Source organism: Myodes glareolus, chromosome 21 (assembly GCF_982192425.1).
Source record: "Myodes glareolus chromosome 21, mMyoGla1.1, whole genome shotgun sequence".
NCBI classification, from domain to species: Eukaryota; Metazoa; Chordata; class Mammalia; order Rodentia; family Cricetidae; genus Myodes; species Myodes glareolus.
The window spans coordinates 34,869,232-34,886,568 of NC_142046.1; the positions used below are offsets into that span (position 1 = coordinate 34,869,232).

General features: G+C 45.3%; 1 protein-coding gene across 2 annotated transcripts; it reads right to left on the reverse strand.

Moving 5' to 3' along the window:
• Positions 1-4,310: 4,310 nt before the first annotated feature.
• On the reverse strand, positions 4,311-15,092 carry Rbm43 (RNA binding motif protein 43). Of its 2 annotated transcripts, none has more exons than XM_048425995.3 (4): positions 14,735-15,092; positions 9,703-9,892; positions 6,602-6,681; positions 4,311-5,875 (listed from the first exon to the last, which is right to left on the reverse strand). In XM_048425995.3, exons 1-4 carry the CDS (start codon positions 14,735-14,737, stop codon positions 5,117-5,119), a joined length of 1,032 nt encoding a protein of 343 aa, XP_048281952.3. In that variant the 5' UTR covers positions 14,738-15,092; the 3' UTR covers positions 4,311-5,116. The 2 variants fall into 2 exon arrangements, with proteins under 2 accessions (XP_048281952.3, XP_048281951.3); XM_048425994.3 differs by lacking the exon at positions 14,735-15,092 and adding an exon at positions 13,842-14,098.
• Between the last annotated feature and the right edge of the window lie 2,245 nt (positions 15,093-17,337).

Genomic DNA, 17,337 nt, shown 5'->3' on the forward strand with positions numbered 1-17,337 from the left:
TGTGGGATTTTCACTCTGAAAGGCAGCTCTTGGGGAAAGGATATTTTTAATAATTACCCATCAGAAGCAAGCTGTTTTTCTCCACTCTCATACACAGGCCTGAAAATGCTTAGCCATCATTTGGAACCGATTTGTAAGAACGCTTCAGAAAATGCTTTAATAAATTGTGCCCGGACAGCTATACTTTAAGCATCTCAGCCCTTGCTGGATCTGTATGATATTAGATAGGCTCCTTTCCTCCTGTGCTGTATTTCATTCAAAATAGCAAGGGGAGGCATATTCTGCTCCTTGCCTTTGCCAGAATGATGAGAAATAAGTTAACTGTGGGACACTCTTACCACACTATGCCTGCTACAGAGGGTTTTCTACAGATCCGAATGGTTTAGCATTCCAGACACAGGGGGAGATTGCTCACAGGTATCATGAATCCCTAACCAGTTCTTACAGATGACAGCAACCAGATGCCAGAGGAGAAAGATGCCAGCTCAGAAACCCTTCACAGCTTTTGTCTCCTGTCAAACTGAGTCTAGAGATGGGTAAGTCCAAAGAACAGGCATGGTGCCTGACTGCCGCAGTAGGCACGGACTAGCCAGTTTGGAAGAACACAAAGGCAGGGATGCCCTTTTATTCTCAATTGTCTTGCCAGGGAGAATTTTCTGCATGGGAGAAAAGAATGCAAATAGGAAATACAGACCTGTACTAATTAGAAAGCTTTTTTAAAATCAATATTAATATAGTATTTCCAAAAGAGAACATACTATATAACAAATAAGCAAAAAAGACAGATAATTTCTGGCCCACTGGGTACAGGTTTTTTAGATACTCAGGGCAAAAATCCTTGTCTTAGTTGCTTTTTTGTTGCCATGACAACACTATAACCAAGGCAACTTACAAAAGGAAGCATTTAATCAAGGGTGCACAGTTGCAGAGGTTAGAATCAGTGACCAACACGGCGGGAAACACAGCAGCAGGCAGACAGGCATGACCTCCGGGCAGTAGCTGAGAGCTCACATCCTTACCCAAAAGTAGAAGGCAGAGAGCTGTCAGCCTTCAGTCTACCTCAGAATCCCGAAGACGCAGGTTCTAACACAAGTAAAGGAATGCGTCAGGAACAGGATAGCTGAAGCTGCCTGTGAGGACAAGCAGGCAAAAGCAAAAGCTTCCTTCTCCGTGTCTTTTTATGTGGGCTGCCACCAGGTGTGGTCAGACCGAGGGTGGCTCTTTTGACCTGGAATAATCCAGTCAAATCTGCCACGGGGTGCCCAGCTGTTTTGATTTTAGGTGAAGCTAGCTGAGTTGACAACCACAATCAGTCTGTGATGTCCTATGTAAATGCTGCATGGATTCTAAAACTCGTTCAAATACTTCCTCAGTGTTTACAGCCTATCGCGTGTGCTCTGTTATACACTGGGGAGAACAGAATAAGAAAAGTTCTTCCCTCAAGAAGGGTAATGTGTAAGTTAAAAACAAGGGCCTACACCCAAAACCATCTGCAAAGATGCAGTCTCTCGCCAACTTCTTTCTTTTCTTTTTTTTTAAAGAAAGTTGGGTCTCCTCATTTCCTGCGCTGGCTGTGCAAGCTGCCACAAGTGATGATGTAAAACCAAGTGTCCTTCTCTCATTGTCTGCATCTAGTAGTCTAGAATTAGTGTGTTCTCGGGGCCAGGGTGCAGTCAGAAGTTTCTGTCCCTCAAGCTGTTCCCAAGTCTCCACACAGAGGCTTAATATCAATTACAAATGCTCAGCCAGTGACTCAGACTTGTTACTAGCTAACTCTTACATTTTAAATTAACCCATATTTCTTACCAAGCTTTGCCACACAGCTTGGTGCCTTTTCTCAGCACTGCATGCCCATCTTGCTTCTCTTGGCGTCTGCTCACGACTCCCGGCTCTGCTTTTCTTCCCAGCATTCTCAATTTGGCTCTTATGCCTAACCTTACCCTCTCCAACTATTGGTCAGTCAACTTCTTTATTAAACCAATCACAGTGACATACATTCACACAGTGTAAAGGAGTCCTCCACACGAGAGGAATTCTTCTTGCCATTCACAGCTCCAGGTGGCTCCTGGAAACCCTTACTGCTCCCCAGCTGGGAGGAAAATCACTCCTCTCTCCGCCTCGCCCAGCCTGCTCAGACTGCTGGAAGAAATGTCAGAGACCAGGTCATTTACTAACAGAAGACATTTTGCTGCTCACACTTCTGGGGGCTGGAGATCTAAAGTCAAAGGACTGGCAGATCCGCTACCTGCTGAGATTTGTAGCTGCTGGCCCGTGGGCCGGGAAGGCGGAACAGTGAACTGAAGACTGTATTCATGCAGCTTCCTTCACCTCTCTTAGGACCTAGCTCCTCCTCCTCATCTCCCGTTTCCCCCTTTGGAATGGGAATGCCTGTGTTATTCCTCGCCCACCCTCTGATTCTGGAAGTGCAAGCCATCTTTGGTTTCCCACGTTCATAGCTAGGAAGGAATTTTGACACAACCCAATGACACAAATCTCACTGGTGTCTGATGTCAATGAGGTGGATGCATCTTAGGTGGTGGAGTTTGGAACTCTGGAGCTGTTGAGATAGAATAAATGTGGATTTGGGGTGTTACTTTTCTGTTACCCTTATAGAACATCAAGACCAAAGTCAATTTATGGAAGGAGGGGTTTGACTTAAAGTTCCAGAGGAGCAGCCCATGCTGTCTGGGAAGTATGGCAAAGGTGGAGCAAGCATGGTCATGAGCTGGACATTGAGAGACACCTTCAACCAAAAGTAGGAAGTAGAGAGGGCAAACCAGAAGCAAAGGAAGCTATAAACTCTCAATGTCCACCCCCAGTGACAAACTACAAAAGACTCCAAAGACTCCACCACCTTCCCTAACAGTGCCACCAACTGAGGGCATTTCTCATTTAAAACACCATGGGGTTTGCTTTTTAATTCTCCCTCCCTCTCTCTCTCTCTCTCTCTCTCTCTCTCTCTCTCTCTCTTTCTCTCTCTCTCTCTCTCTCTGTGTGTGTGTGTGTGTGTGTGTGTGTGTGTGTGTACCATCTCTCCAGCCCTAGAATAAATATTCGGCTCTTGACAAGCACATAAATCTCTGAGGTCCAGGGCTGGAATACTGGAGGCAGAATATTTGTACTCTTAACAGCTCATAGGTTAAAACTCATCTCCCAATGTGATGTCATGGTTTGGATGTAAAATATATCCCCGGATATTTATGTGGGAGGCATGGTCTCCAGCAGAGAGTGCTTTCGGCAGATCCTAAGTCATCATACATCAATTCATTGATGAGCTCATAACTGAGCGGACCATTAGAAGGTAGGACCTAGATAGAGTCAACGGTGCTTTACTGGGAAGAGTGAAGAGTAACGCTTCCCCCAGACCTTTCTTGTGTCTCCTGTGGCTTCCCAGCAGCTGTGAGGTAAACATCTTAGTTCTGCCATGCCCTCCTCACCATAATGGCACCTTGGCACGAGCCCAGTTATGGGGTCAAGTAGCCGTGGGCTGAAATTGTGAGCCACAGTGTGTCTCCCCTTCTTGAAGATTTGCTCAGGGATTCTGTCACAGCAACAGGAACCTAACAGAGAGGGTATTTGAAGGGGAAGGCCTGAAGGGAGTGACTGAGTCTAGAAGAGTCCTCCTTCTAGAGGACTTCTAGAGGACCATTAGGCATTAATGGTCTAAGAGACGGAGGAACTTTCTTGGTTTCTCCCAGAAATAGGGCCCTTACCGTGGCCCAACCACGGCTGCACTCTGATCTTGACTCCACAGTCTTGAAAAGTGTGGAAACGTCTATTGTTGAAGTCATCCCACCAAACCTTGCACTGCAGTCCAAACAACTGAAAACATTCTTTCACTTGACGGATCACGGCCTCTGAGGCACAAACGTCGTTCAGACTGACGTTGTCTCATTTGTCAAGGTTTGGATTTGTTGCCTGTGTTTTGGTGGCAGAAATACAGTAAGGAAACAGAAATTATTTAAACACTTGGGATATAGATGGCAAAGAGGAATAAAAACATAGTAGATTTTTCTTATGCTCCACTGATAGAGTTGAAATAACCATGATCGTGTTTGTTTACTTTAAGAGGAACAGATAGAGTTCTATTATTTATTACAACAGGATGAGCTCTGCAGCACTCCATTATGTAAAATTGCCTTCCTCTGGGGCTAGATTCAAGGAAGCCAGAGACCGAGACGAATCACTATAGCTCTTCTTTCTTTGTCATTATTACAGTGCTGTTAAAGTAATAACATTGGAGGAATAAGATGAAGGATGTCCAGGGTGCAGAGGGCCCTGGCTTGGCTCATTGATGGCTCAACTCACAATTTAATTTTTCTCTAAGTTTTCCTTTATTATGGCGCAAAAGGAATACACACCCATCAGAAACTGTACTTCCACCACTGAATCTTTCCCAGGCTAGTGATGCACAGTGCAATGCCTTCTAGCAATGCTGAGCAGCAGCGGTGAGCTGGGGCTGTCAGTCACCAGGGTAAGCAGTCATTTTTCTACCATAGAATAGACAGTGTAGCAAAGTTAGGGCGTTCTACAAGCTATCTGAATTCAAAGCTTACTTTTTTGACTCACAATGTGTTGAGCTCACAACGCGCATCTGGCTGACACACCATGGTAAAACTAGAATCATCTACAACAGAAAGCACACAAATGTCTCCCAGGATTCTTTACAGTTCTAACAGAGCCCCTCCTTTCCCAAGTGACCGTGGCCAATACTCAAACACGGTGTGGGGTGAATACAAACCTGAGAATCTGGCATGATGATCGTATAAACCTATGTCAGGGGAAGACTTCTCTGAATAACTTGGAGTTGCAGAGAAAGTGAGATTTCTTCACAGTTTAGTGGGATTTGTTGTGGTTGTTGTTGTTGTTTTTGTTTTTGTTTTTTAAAATTTGACAGTTTGATTTAGTATGATTTTTGCATTCATTGCCAGTCCCATTCCCTGTCAGCCGGGTAACTCTGGATAAGCATTTTAGTTTTCCTAACTCCTATCTTCGTCTCCTATAACACAGAGAGAATGATACATACAATGTAGGAAATGGTGAAGTGAATCAATGACATGAGAAGTAAGCCCAGAAACTTCTCAGTCAGGGGAACAGTGACCACGTGACTGGGACCTCACGTGACCTTCTGCCCTGCTTGGCTCGTGAGCTCTGTCTTAAACAGGAGCGTGTCGGAAGAAGGTCCTATAAAGTCAATATGTGTGCTGTGAAGATTAATCAAAACCCTACGGTATCTGTAACACAGTTGTTCACAAGCCCGCTTGATATTTCTTTTCTCTCTCTCTTCCCTTCCTTCTAAAGTCAGGGCATCTTTTCTGAGCTCAAGGTGAAGCCCCTGGGCCCACTCCTCGATGAGCTCCTTCACATGTCTGACCCTGCTAGTGCGAGACCCGTCTCGGGCGTCTTGTAGACAAATGGTGGTGACGTCGCCATCCACCCTCTCCTGACACAGGATATGGTATTTGTTCAGTGTTCGTTCATAAAACTCACACTTGTGTTTCAGGTAAAAGAAAATGTCGGTATCCAGCACAAGTGTTCCTTGGCTTCTGGCAGACTCGGGTGCAGAGGTCCCGAGTGCCGCTGCTGGGTTCTCCTTTCTCTGGAGGAAGCTTCCGGGGCTCTGCCTATTCCGATCCCTCCTCTCACCAGCATACTTCCTGTTGTTTTCTGAAGGGGAGATGGCTTTTGATATCAAAACCTGTTTGAGCTTCATGATAGCCAGAAACGAACCTTGCACAGAGATTTTCCCACTGGGTCCCAATGGGCTAAAGTTTAAAGAGGGGATTTTCTTTTTCAGCTCCATGACCAGACTTTCTAGCGCGATTTGAGTCCGAAAAACAGACAGGTCCAGAATAGCCATCACGTAGTTGAAGACCTAGAATGAGAAAAAGTCAAAACCGCATGGCCTAGGGTAGCCAGAATCAGAACACATTGCTCTCTGCCATTCTTGCCAAGTGGGCAGTGCTTGCTCTGAGTGGGCTCTGGCCAAGCCGAGACTTCCCAACTTCTTGCTCTAGATCACCCCTTCAGAGATTCTACACCACACACTGCAGGTTCACAATCCACAACACACACCCCAAAAAAATGGAGGGTAGAAAATAGTCTGAGACAAAACGCTGTCCTGAAGCACAGTGCTTTTCAGAACTCATCAATATAAAGACACTGTGGCTGTAAGCTCCATAGACGGCAGTCAGGCCTGCCCTGCCTCCCTCTCCCAACTTAAATTGCAATAGCTGGCTATACCAGAGCCCAGGGTCCCAAAAGAATATATGTGGGAGTTTTAACTTACATTCTTACCCCCACCTTCCTTGTTCCTTTAAAGTTAATAATCATCCTAATTGTCCCCCAGTGTAAAACCTTTAACCTGCCTCTTACCCATGATAGCAGGAAATCTCTCAGTCACTTTAAAGGGCTCACAGGACGGGGACACACACACACACACTGAGATATAAAAACAACATGTCTAGAGGCAGCTTTTGAGAACTGAGAAGCTCCTGCTTTTGTTCCTAAGAAATCATGGGGCAAGAGCACTCTGTGTGTCTTTATACACCAAGAAATGGGGCCCGGGACCTCACAACACACCCTGGGGCCCCACACTCACCTTTTCACTGAAGTGAGAGACCACGAGCTGAGGCTTTGAGGTCAGAGGGTATCCCCTTTGTCTGATGGCATTCTGTGCAACTACGGAGACAGTAGCATCAAAAGTGTGTGTGAACCGTCGCACCAATAATTACCTTAATTTACATAAATGGAGTTGTTCTAGTGTTTAGAAAGCGAGGTCTTTGCTCCATTTTCCCTGTAAACCTAACACTCAAACGACTTTCCCCTCGTGCTTTAACACACTGAAGTTGACCATAAATGTGTTAACAGGTTCCTAATCCTATTTTTAAACACACATGAGGACACACAGGAGTTAAAAACAATAACCTGAGTCAATCCGCCATGCTATCCGCTCCAGGCAGAGGAAGACTGCCTTCAGAACTGGAATTCCACGCTGCCAACATCTGTCTCCTAACTCACTGCTAATGATCTCCCTCTTCTCCCGACATTGGCAAATCCAGCCCTCAGGCCTCTTTGCTGACTATGACCACGCCACGCTGTGGGTAATCTCAGCTTCTATGGCTTTAGACATCTGCATATGTATCACTTCCAAACTTCCGCCCCTACTTCATTGTCCTAACAGGGGTCATATCAAGGAAAGCTCATGCCTTGTTTGGTATTTCCTGAACATACTAGGTCCTCCGCATCCCCAAAATGACATCCTGAACTCACCTGCTCTACGGTGGTCTCTCAATGGCAGCAGCGGCCTGTAGATCCTATTCCCCATACTGTGCCATTGTTTCAGACAGGCAGTTCTAACCTAACCCTTGGTCCTCTACTCAGAATACAATGGCTCCCACCTTACCAAAACACAACCCAGAACGCTCGCCTGGACTGTAGGCTACTCAGCACACACGGGTCCCAGCTCCCACCCCACCCACATCTACTACTCTGCATACAGACACACATTCCATTTCCTGCCATAATGGGCTCCTTCCTATTGCTCCAAACAGCCAACACTCTTCCTTCCCTCCTTACCACACTACCCACCCGGGCATAGCTACTCCTTCATTTGTCCTAAAGTGTTCTTCCAATTTATCCACATGAATCCCTCCCAGCCCCCTACTCCCAATCCCACCTTTTAATTCATTTTGGTCTCTGCTCAACTGTTATGTTAACAGAGTTTTTCAGCTCCGGAAACATAGCTTGTTGGTACAGCACATATCTTGCTGGGATGAAACTTTGGGTATTATCCCCAATGTGCCTAGTGTACGTGAAACTTTGAAGGTGATTCCCAACACACGCAAACACACACACACACACACACACACACACACACACACACACACAGTGTTTCCAACCAGATTTAATGGTGCAAGTTTGTTAACATTCAGTTCCCAACTCTTAGGGAACTGAAATTGGAGGATCTCAGCTCAAAGCCAGCCTGGGAAACATGATGAAATTCCATCTCCTCAAAAGGAAATAAAAAGGGGGCTAGAGAGATGTCACAGCAGGAAAAAGTGCTTCGTCCTCCTTTACAGAACTTGAATTCAGTTCTCAGCTCACACATCCAACGATACGCAATCTCCTGCTGTAACTCCAGCTCCAAGGAAACCAACTCCCTCTTCTGGCCTCCTCAAGCACCTTTACACACACATGACATTCATATACACAGAGACAGACAGACAGACAGACACACACACCTTAAAATAAAAATAATATAAATACACTTTTAAATACCATATTTAAAGAGCGAAAGAAATTCCCCTCCATGGTCTACCCAAAACAGTACCACCTACCACTTTATCTCTTTATTATTATTTATACTTTTTCATAACATTTATATGGTAATATACAAGTAAATGCAAACAAATATATAAATGTAGATGAAGACAAACATATTATACATCTGTTGGCCTAATAAATGTCCATCCCCACTGAAGCACACTTTGTGAAAACAAAAAAAAGACTCCTATTCCATTCACAGTCACTTTCTCAGCACCTAGAGTAGTGTCTGGAACATTCAGCATAGAAAATATTAACTTATGCAACCACTGCCATCCCTTTAAAGATACAAAGAGCCCTTGCCATGGCCACTGAGAAGGAACGGACAAAGGTTACTGCTGGTGCAATGTTTAGGAGTTTTAGACCTTTCCTTCCCCCTCAAACAGAGCAAGAGTCTTCTCTTCGCTAACACGACAGCATGGAACTTTCACCCCTGAGGGGTTGACCTGGAGAATATCCTCTGGCCGTCTATCCTACTAGGGTCTAAGCCTAAAAAGGACTGTCCTTCCTCCAGGAGGCAGAAACAGCCACCAGCTAGCTGCTCCAAGGAGATGCGGGAGCCAGAATGGGCTCAATCCTATTTCAGGTCCAGGCCACAGTTCTCAGTTCAATTTTATTAATAACAAAGCAGATATTTTATGAGACTGTCTGCTTGAGAGTTTGAGGGTTAAGAGAAGCAGAGAGTATAATTCTACTGCTGTTGACACCTCAAGTTGACCAAAGAGATTATATGTAGCCAGTGATGGTGACGCACACCTTTAAGCCCTGCACTTGAGATGCAGAGGCAGGCAGGTATCTGTGAGTTCAAGGCCAGCCTGGTCTACAGAGTTACAGGACAGTCAGGGCTACATAGGAAAACACTGTTTCAAGAAACCATAAAGAGGGATGGAGAGATGGCTCAGAGGTTAAGAGCACTGCCTGTTCTTCCAAAGGTCCTGAGTTCAATTCCCAGCAACCACATGGTGGCTCACAGCCATCTATAATGAGATGGTGCACTCTTCTGGTCTGGTGGCATACATGCAGACAGAACACTCTGTACATAATAAATAAATAAATCTAAAAAGAAACCATAAAGAGAGAGAGAGAGATTATATATAACTTTAAGTTTATTTTTCACATATTCCATAACTATCTCCAAAGATGTATATACAGAAGCCAAATACCTTTTAGAGTTTCACAATTTTCCAGTCACTCACACTTGATCATGAACCATTTCACATATTTTTGCAAATATAGGACTGGCCACTTTTCAGAGAAGAGGAATTTTTTAACGCTACTTCAAACTTTGCCAATCCCATGAATCATTTAATCAACATGAAATTTTAATTTCACCAGGAAAGTATATACTAAGAGTATAAAATGTTGGTTAAGAAGTACCTTTCTTTTCCTTAAATATGATATACGCAACTCCTTTGGTTCTTGATGGATAGATCACCTCTTCCACATGTCCAGCCTCATCTTGGAAATAACGCTTCACTATCTGGTCTTTTAAAAGGCCAACCGGAAGACCAGAGACAACAATCGTTCTCTCAGAGACTGTGGGGTCTCTGGTCTTCAACGCTGATGCCTGTAGAAAAGCAGTTAAGACACCATTTAAACACGAGTCTGCTGAAAGGTACCATCACATCGGTGAGACACAAAGCCCCCTTCCACAAAGGTGACCAGCAGGAGCATGTCTGCCTCGTTCCGTCTACCAATATAGACCTTAGTCAAATTTGAGAGTTACATGTACAGTGATCCTTTTATCTTCCTTTGGGGTGTGTGTGTGTGTGTGTGTGTGTGTGTGTGTATGTGTGTGTGGTTTTTTTGAGACAGGGTTTCTTTGTAGTTTTGGAGCCTGTCCTGGAACTAGCTCTTGTAGACCAAGCTGGCCTCGAACTCACAGAGATCCACCTGTCTCTGCCTCCCAAGTGTTGGGATTAAAGGCGTGCGCCACCACCGCCCTGCTTATTTTCTAATAAATATAAATTATTAGTAAATTTTTGATTTTAGGAAGGCCCAAAATAATAGAAAGTGTCACCAAAAGAAAAAATGGGGGTACATTTTTTGAGATGGGGTCTGACTATGCAGTCTCAGTGTAACAAGTCTTTTTCTAGCCTGCCAGCCCCCAAATAATGACCTGAGGACTTCTTGCTAATTATGAAAGCACGGCCTCTAGCTTAGGCTTGTCCCACCACCTCTTATAACTTAACTGTTTTTATTAATCTATGTTTCACCATGTGGTTTTTTTAACCTCTCTTTCATTATGCAAGTACCTTCATATCTCGTTGGCGGCTCCTCTACGCCTCGCCTCGATTATCTCCTCCTACTTCCTCTGGAAGTCCCACCTATACCTCCTACCTAGCTATTGGCCATTTAGCTTTTCATTATACCAATCACAGCGACACACCATCAGAGTGTACAAATATCCCGCAACACCTTAGTTAGCCTTGAGCTTGCTATTTAGACCTGACTGACTTCAAACTCAGAGATCCTCCTGCCTCTGCCTCCCAGGTACTGGGATTAAAGGTGTGCGCCACCACACCCAAGGAGATGAATCATTCTTCTTTCTAGCACTTAAAAAGGGGCTGTGAATGCAGCTCCAGAATAGAGTGCTTGGGTCACGTGTGCAAAGTCCTGGGTTTGTGAAAATAACTACAAATTGGCAAAGTGTGAGAGAAAATATCTATTTTCCAGATTAGAGAGTTCAAAGTATGTAAGTCAACAAGTCAGAATCAGGAAAAAGTCTTGCAATAATGAGGGGGCTTCACAGACTACACTGTCAACCATGGATCTGAGGTGACACAGGGACAGATAGGACATGCATGCTCTTGCAGATCCTGCTGCCTTACGGATACACAGCAAAAATCCTTCATTTATTCCCTAATCCTCTTGAGTCCACTTCTACTTTGCACCTTCATTTATCTCCCACCCCAAGTTAAGAAAGTGAGTTATCCCAAGATGTGCATGGTTAGTCTGGTCTAACTGCAGCAAAATCCAGACCTAATCTGTCTTAAGCAGCTAAGAGAGGACAAGGTCTCCTGAGCTGGACTGATGATTAACAAACCACAAAGGAGCTCTGGACTCTGAGTGCAAGGATGGTATTTCAAATAACACTCCTCTGGGGGAAGAGCCTACGGCTGACCTCCCAGACGGGAGGGCAAATGAATGGTCTCTGTGCACACACAGCGTTTGCCCTAAAAGTAAGAGAACAAACTCAGTTCATTGGTGCAGGAGATTTCAAATGTTTTCAGGGAGACAAAAATACACCAAGGTGTCTGTAAGAATGAGACAGAAGAAATGAGCCTAGAAGAAGGAAAGGGGGGTTGTGGGGTAAAGATGGCCGTCTACATAGCAGGACCCTCAGGTACAAAAAATGAACAAACACAACAGGTCACGGATGGACACTGGGAAAGCAATCACTCCGGCTTGTTCCCCACACTGCCTCCTCCCAACTTATGCACACACAAGCTTGAACATGCAAAATCCATAGTAGCCAACGCCAGTACAGAACCTCATGAAACACTAAGGACCAATTTACTTAAGAAAAAAAACCTAGATTAACTCTCTAGAGACTATAGTTAGCCTGGGCACCCATGAGCACCGCCCCCTCTTTTCTGCCATTTGAAGGGGCCCCAGCCTAAAGACTGAGAGCAAACTAAATATTAAGGAAAAGGGGGAAATGATAAAGGAAAAGAGATTTTGACCATCACTAGAAGCATTTCCTTTTATATGGAAAAGGAAACCTACATATGACGTGAGACCAAAATAAATTTTAGCATACATTTAGATCCTGCTGGCATAGTATTTGCTGTTTATGATAAACTATGACTGAGTTTTGACTTCTGGACTAAATGCGCTAAGTCTTCAAAATGCCAAAAGTTTTTAAATGGCTACAGGAAAAAAAAATAGCCAGCGCTGTCTATGTAAGGATAAAGCCAGTCTTAACAAAAACTTAGAGGGAAAAGGACAAGGTTACATTACAAAGAATTACGTAGTATTGCACACAGTTTCAGTACATTATAGAAGATACAAAAACAGCCCAAGGAAAATTTTTAAGTGTGGTTCCAGTAAAGCTTTCAAAGTTGAAAAATGAAGAAAGCAACCAGCTGCCCCCACCCCCCACTTATCACAGCAGAACTCAGAAAACGACGAAGGCAATGGAGACGGCCCAGAGGACTCATGTTCTCAGAGTTCCTGTGTTCCAGCAGAGACAAAATAAGATGGCACACGAGCCCCACCTGATGACATTTTGGTTTTAAGTTTACAATGTATGCATGAAGTTTCCAGCACATATACCTTATTTATTAATAAAAATCTGTGTTAATTAAACAGATGTTCCACATCTGGCAAGATGCTGGGTACTAGAAGTGGCAAGAAGAAAGAAAACTGTTGCCCTGAAATTCTGCTCTCTTCAAAACATGCCCTGGAGGGGGCTGGGAAAATGTCTCAGCAGTTAAGAGTGCTTTTCCAGAAGACCTGGGTTCAATTCCCAGCATCAATATGGTGGTTTACTACCACCTATAACTCCAGTTCAGAGGGATCTGACACCCTCTTCTGGCCTTTGAGGACACCGGGCATGCCTGTGGTGTCCATACATACATGCAGGCAAAACACACACATACAATAAAATAAATTTAAAAAGTAAAAGTGTGCTGTGTACTCTTTCTGCCATGGAGCACCTGGATGGACTTTACGATTCAGATCGTGGAGAAGGCAATTGTAGCTCATGGGTGACAGGTAGACAGGTAGTCATTTCAAAGGAGTTTGGATGACGGGGGGGATCTTTATTGCTCTACAGAAGGAAACAGAACACCTCATCTGAGAACACAGACCACCCGCAATAAAATCCTAAAACCACAATAAATGCCATCCAGGATTAAGAAGCAAGATGAATTCTGGCTAAGGTCCAAAAGAGGCTCCATGAATGAGAGACCTGGAAGGCTGAGGTTGGGTTGGAATTGATAGGGCAAAAGATTAAGGAAAAGACATTTCAGCACACAAAGTGGTGGGGGTGGGGGTGATCATCGCTCATGCTGACAGAATACGAGACTAAGGACAGCCACCTGAAGACAAAATGCTCGAATAGGAAAGTAAAACTGACTGGCGCTTTGTGTATGACAGAAGGCGCTTTGATGGAAGGAAACGGTTTGTCTAGACGGCACAGTGAAAAAATGAAAACACACCAGACCCAAGGGTTCCTCCTGTGTCTCCAGATTAACGTGATTTTCTCAAGATAATTCTCCCTTACAAGAGGGAGGGAAAATGACCAGAGGGACTTTCGGATTTCCGGGGAAGCTGACTTCCTGGCTTTTATCTCTATGGCATTCTGTTCTGACAGCCCACACTGGCGGCAGTGGGAAGTGGCTGGTGAGCCGCCATCCTTTCTGCGTTTACCAATATCAAAGAAAAAAAAAATCAACTTAAGCCCAGGAAATGTCCATGCCTCATCAGCACTAATGTGTTTCTTAATGCTGGTGTCTGTGCAAGCTTTATCTTTAGAATCAAAAACTCCCTGAGTGGGTGTTTTCGTAGACCTTGTTTTGCAAGGACCTCACTGCATTCTGTGATCTTGGGAGCCACATCACCGCCCTGCGCCTGCTTCTTCAGCTCGCGTATGTCTGAGGACAAAAGGCTACATGCCTTCTCCTGGGACCAGCTATGAACAGAGTTATCCGTCTCCTCCGTGCACAGTAAAGAAGGAAAACGTGAGTCCCGAAGAAAGATAATCCATTCAAAGGCTTTGAAACAAGGCCATTTCAGGAGAGGCGTGAGGCTGATGGCATTTCACCTTTTCCATGTTCTTTATCAAGAGACACTTGGTCTTTATGTCAGAAAGATGGGGGGAGGGGAGAGAGAAGTAAAAATTTTTTTTTTTGGTTTTTTGAGACAGAGTTAAGTAAAACTCTTTTAAGTGAGGCACTAAGAAGAAATAGTTTACTTACTTTTTTAGTTTTTATTTGCTTTCTCAATCACCTATCACCAGGTAACACACACACACACACACACACACACACACACAATCAGGTGAAACATACACTCACGCATGCACGGTAACTGGGTCCTCTGGGCCTCGGAACAAAAACCCGAGGCCTGGCGCGGAGAAAGAGGTCGCCGTCCAGTGCCCTCGGCTCAAACCCTTCTTCCTAGCTCCCTCCAGTAGTTAACTATGGCCTCCATTTCTGGGTCACTGTCCTCTTCCTCATCCATAAACCATCTCAGTACCGCCCCTAACCACCTTCCGGAAGGAACCCGGGGGTCCCATGCGGTTTAGCAAGGAGTGCTAAAGGCGCCCGTGTCCCCACGCGTGGGAGCCAAGCCTGCCGCACCCGCGACGGCCACTTCGGGGCGCGCGATCGTGCAAGGCACGAGCTCTGGGACCTTCGGCGGCGCGCCTCCCTGCACCGCGACCCCATGAAAAGTGACTTACCATAGTGCGGAGGAGACGCGCGGGCAGCGGGCAGCCTAAAAGCGGGCTGAGGGCAGGTTCCGCTTTCGGTTTCCAGTTCCCGTAGCCCGGGAGACCGAGAGCGGAAGGGCGGGGTCTTGCTCCCGCTGCCAGGCTGGGTTGGGCTCCCGCGTCTACGCGGCTCCTGAGCCCGGTGCTCCGCGGGAATCTGGGTTTTTCTGGACAGCTCTGCGTGATTCCTGGCCCGCGCTCCTTGTACTCTGGTCTGTCCCAAGTTTTCTCAAGGCGGGTCTCCTGCAGCGCCTTTCCACCAGCGGAGTCCACCCCATCACCTGCGGAATGCCCAGCACAGCGGGAAGACAAGATCCTGACACCCAACTCACCACCTGGCCCCGAGGTGGGGCCAGAGACAAGAGAAACCTAGCGCGGTCCTTAAAGTGAAAGCAAAGAAATATGAAGAAAAGCAAATGGATGGCGGAGCATGAACTCCTATGTAAAGAAATAGAAACTGAAATCGTGAGATACCCAATAGCTTAACCTTAATACCCAATAGGTTAATATTGAGATAACCCCATATTAACACAAGCTGGTTTAGGACCAAACGTTTCTAAGGATTTGGGCTCTGTCGGGAACTCAGAACACGGGAGCTTAGCCTGCCCTGGACTTAAAGCCAAGTCCTTCTGACGTTCCCGGGCTCTCCTCTCTCCTGAATCTTTGCTTTCCCGAAGCCAGTCATAAAATCAGAATTCCTCTTCCCCAACATGTACAACGAACCCCTGTTGTCCCAAACAAGCTACAAAAACTAGAAGTCTTCTACTCCCTCCTCTCTGAGGGAAGACTCATTCCGACAGGAAGAAATCCAGACAGGCTGGGATCCTGGGAAGAGGACCCTCTGCCCAGGAACTACATCCATCCTGTATGCATGGCCTGTCTGTGACTTTTCTTTTTCTTTTTTCGGTTAGGTTGTTAGAGACAGGGTTTCTCTGTTCTCTGTGTAACAGAGGGGGCTGGCTGTCCTGGAACTAGCTTTATAGACCAGGCTGGCCTTGAACTTACAGAGATCCATCTGCCTCTGCCTTCTAAGTGCTTAAAGATGTGAACCACCTTCAACCGACTGTGGGCATTTTCTTGATTGCTAATTTATGCAGGGGAGCTGGGCCTACCTGTGGGCAGTACCATCCCTTAGACGGGTGGGCCCGGACCACATGAGAAAGGTAACTCAAAGGGACCCTGACAGGAAGAGGGTCAGCTGCGCTCCTAGCAGGTTTCTGCTTCAGATTCCTGTCTTGGCTTCCAGCCTTGATGGGCAGTAGCCAGTAAATTAAAATAGACCCTCTCCTTCCCAAGTTGCTTTTGGTCACGGTGTTTATTCCAGCAACGGAGAGCCAGCCAGAGCTCAGGCCCTGCTGGATAGCCACCCCCACCTGTCTGTTGGCATCGGAGTGCAGCTTCCCCTGAGTCACATTTCCCAAAGCCGCCCATTCTTTATCTATCCTGAGCATACAAACCGTTTTCCCTGGGTCTCTGAGTGTTTTTTTCTGATGGCTTCATTCAATGCTGATGAGTTATTTAACAAATTTGCTATGCTGTTCTGGTGCTCATTTTCTCAGTAGGGGTGGTAGCTGTGACCTTTACCATGACTAAGGAAATGATAATGCTCTAATATTATCAAATTGTAGTGTCCAAAAATGTAATGGTACAGTTATCCTCAGACTGGGTGGTCCCACTCTTAGATTCACCTCAAATGGTAGTGCTGAGTGATCCTAAGAGTCTATGGAAATTAATATAGGCTGCTTATACTGAGAAGTCCTCTCTGTTTATCAGTAAAAGGACCCACTCATGTACTTCAAGGTTGTGAAGACTTTAGGACAGAATGAGATAGATCTACATGTAATTATATAGTTGCTCAACTTAAAGTTTATTTCCAGATCTTCCTTCCTTGGCATCCAAAGTGCTTGAATTTCAAGCTTATGCCACCATGCAGATGCACTCCACTATGCCAACTTGAATGTCTAATAGGCATCTAAAATGTAATGGGAGCAAACGGGTAGAACTTTTTTCCGAAGCTTTGGGTTGAAGCCAGCGCCTGTGCATGACAGGTCAGTGCTGTGCACCCGACTCCCTGCTTCGAACTCTCGCCAGCTGATACTCAATGTATACTCTTGATATAGCATAGTGTCTTCGTCTCCTTCCTGTGCCGTGATCCAGGACCTGGCCAGGGGCGATGTCGTGGAGAAAGGGTTCATTTGGCTCACGACTCCAGGTTGCTGTCCACCTGCAGAAAAGTACATGGGGCAGAAACATGGAAACTGATGATATCACATCCACAGTCAAGAGCAGAAAGCAGTGGATCAATGAATGCATAATGAGTGCTTAGCTTGGCTTCTCCTCTTACACAGGACCCCTACACAGGGACCCACCTAATCTAGACAATCCAGTTGATCCTGGTTACAGTGTGTCCAATTGACAAAACTAAACTTAATACATGATCATAAAAACCCTTTCTAAAATACTGTAACAATGTTTGATATTTTCATAAACTGCATTTATGTTGGAAAAAATCACAAGATTATACTCTAAGAAGTTTTTTTTTTCAACATACTTGGGAATAGCCAAAGGGAAAT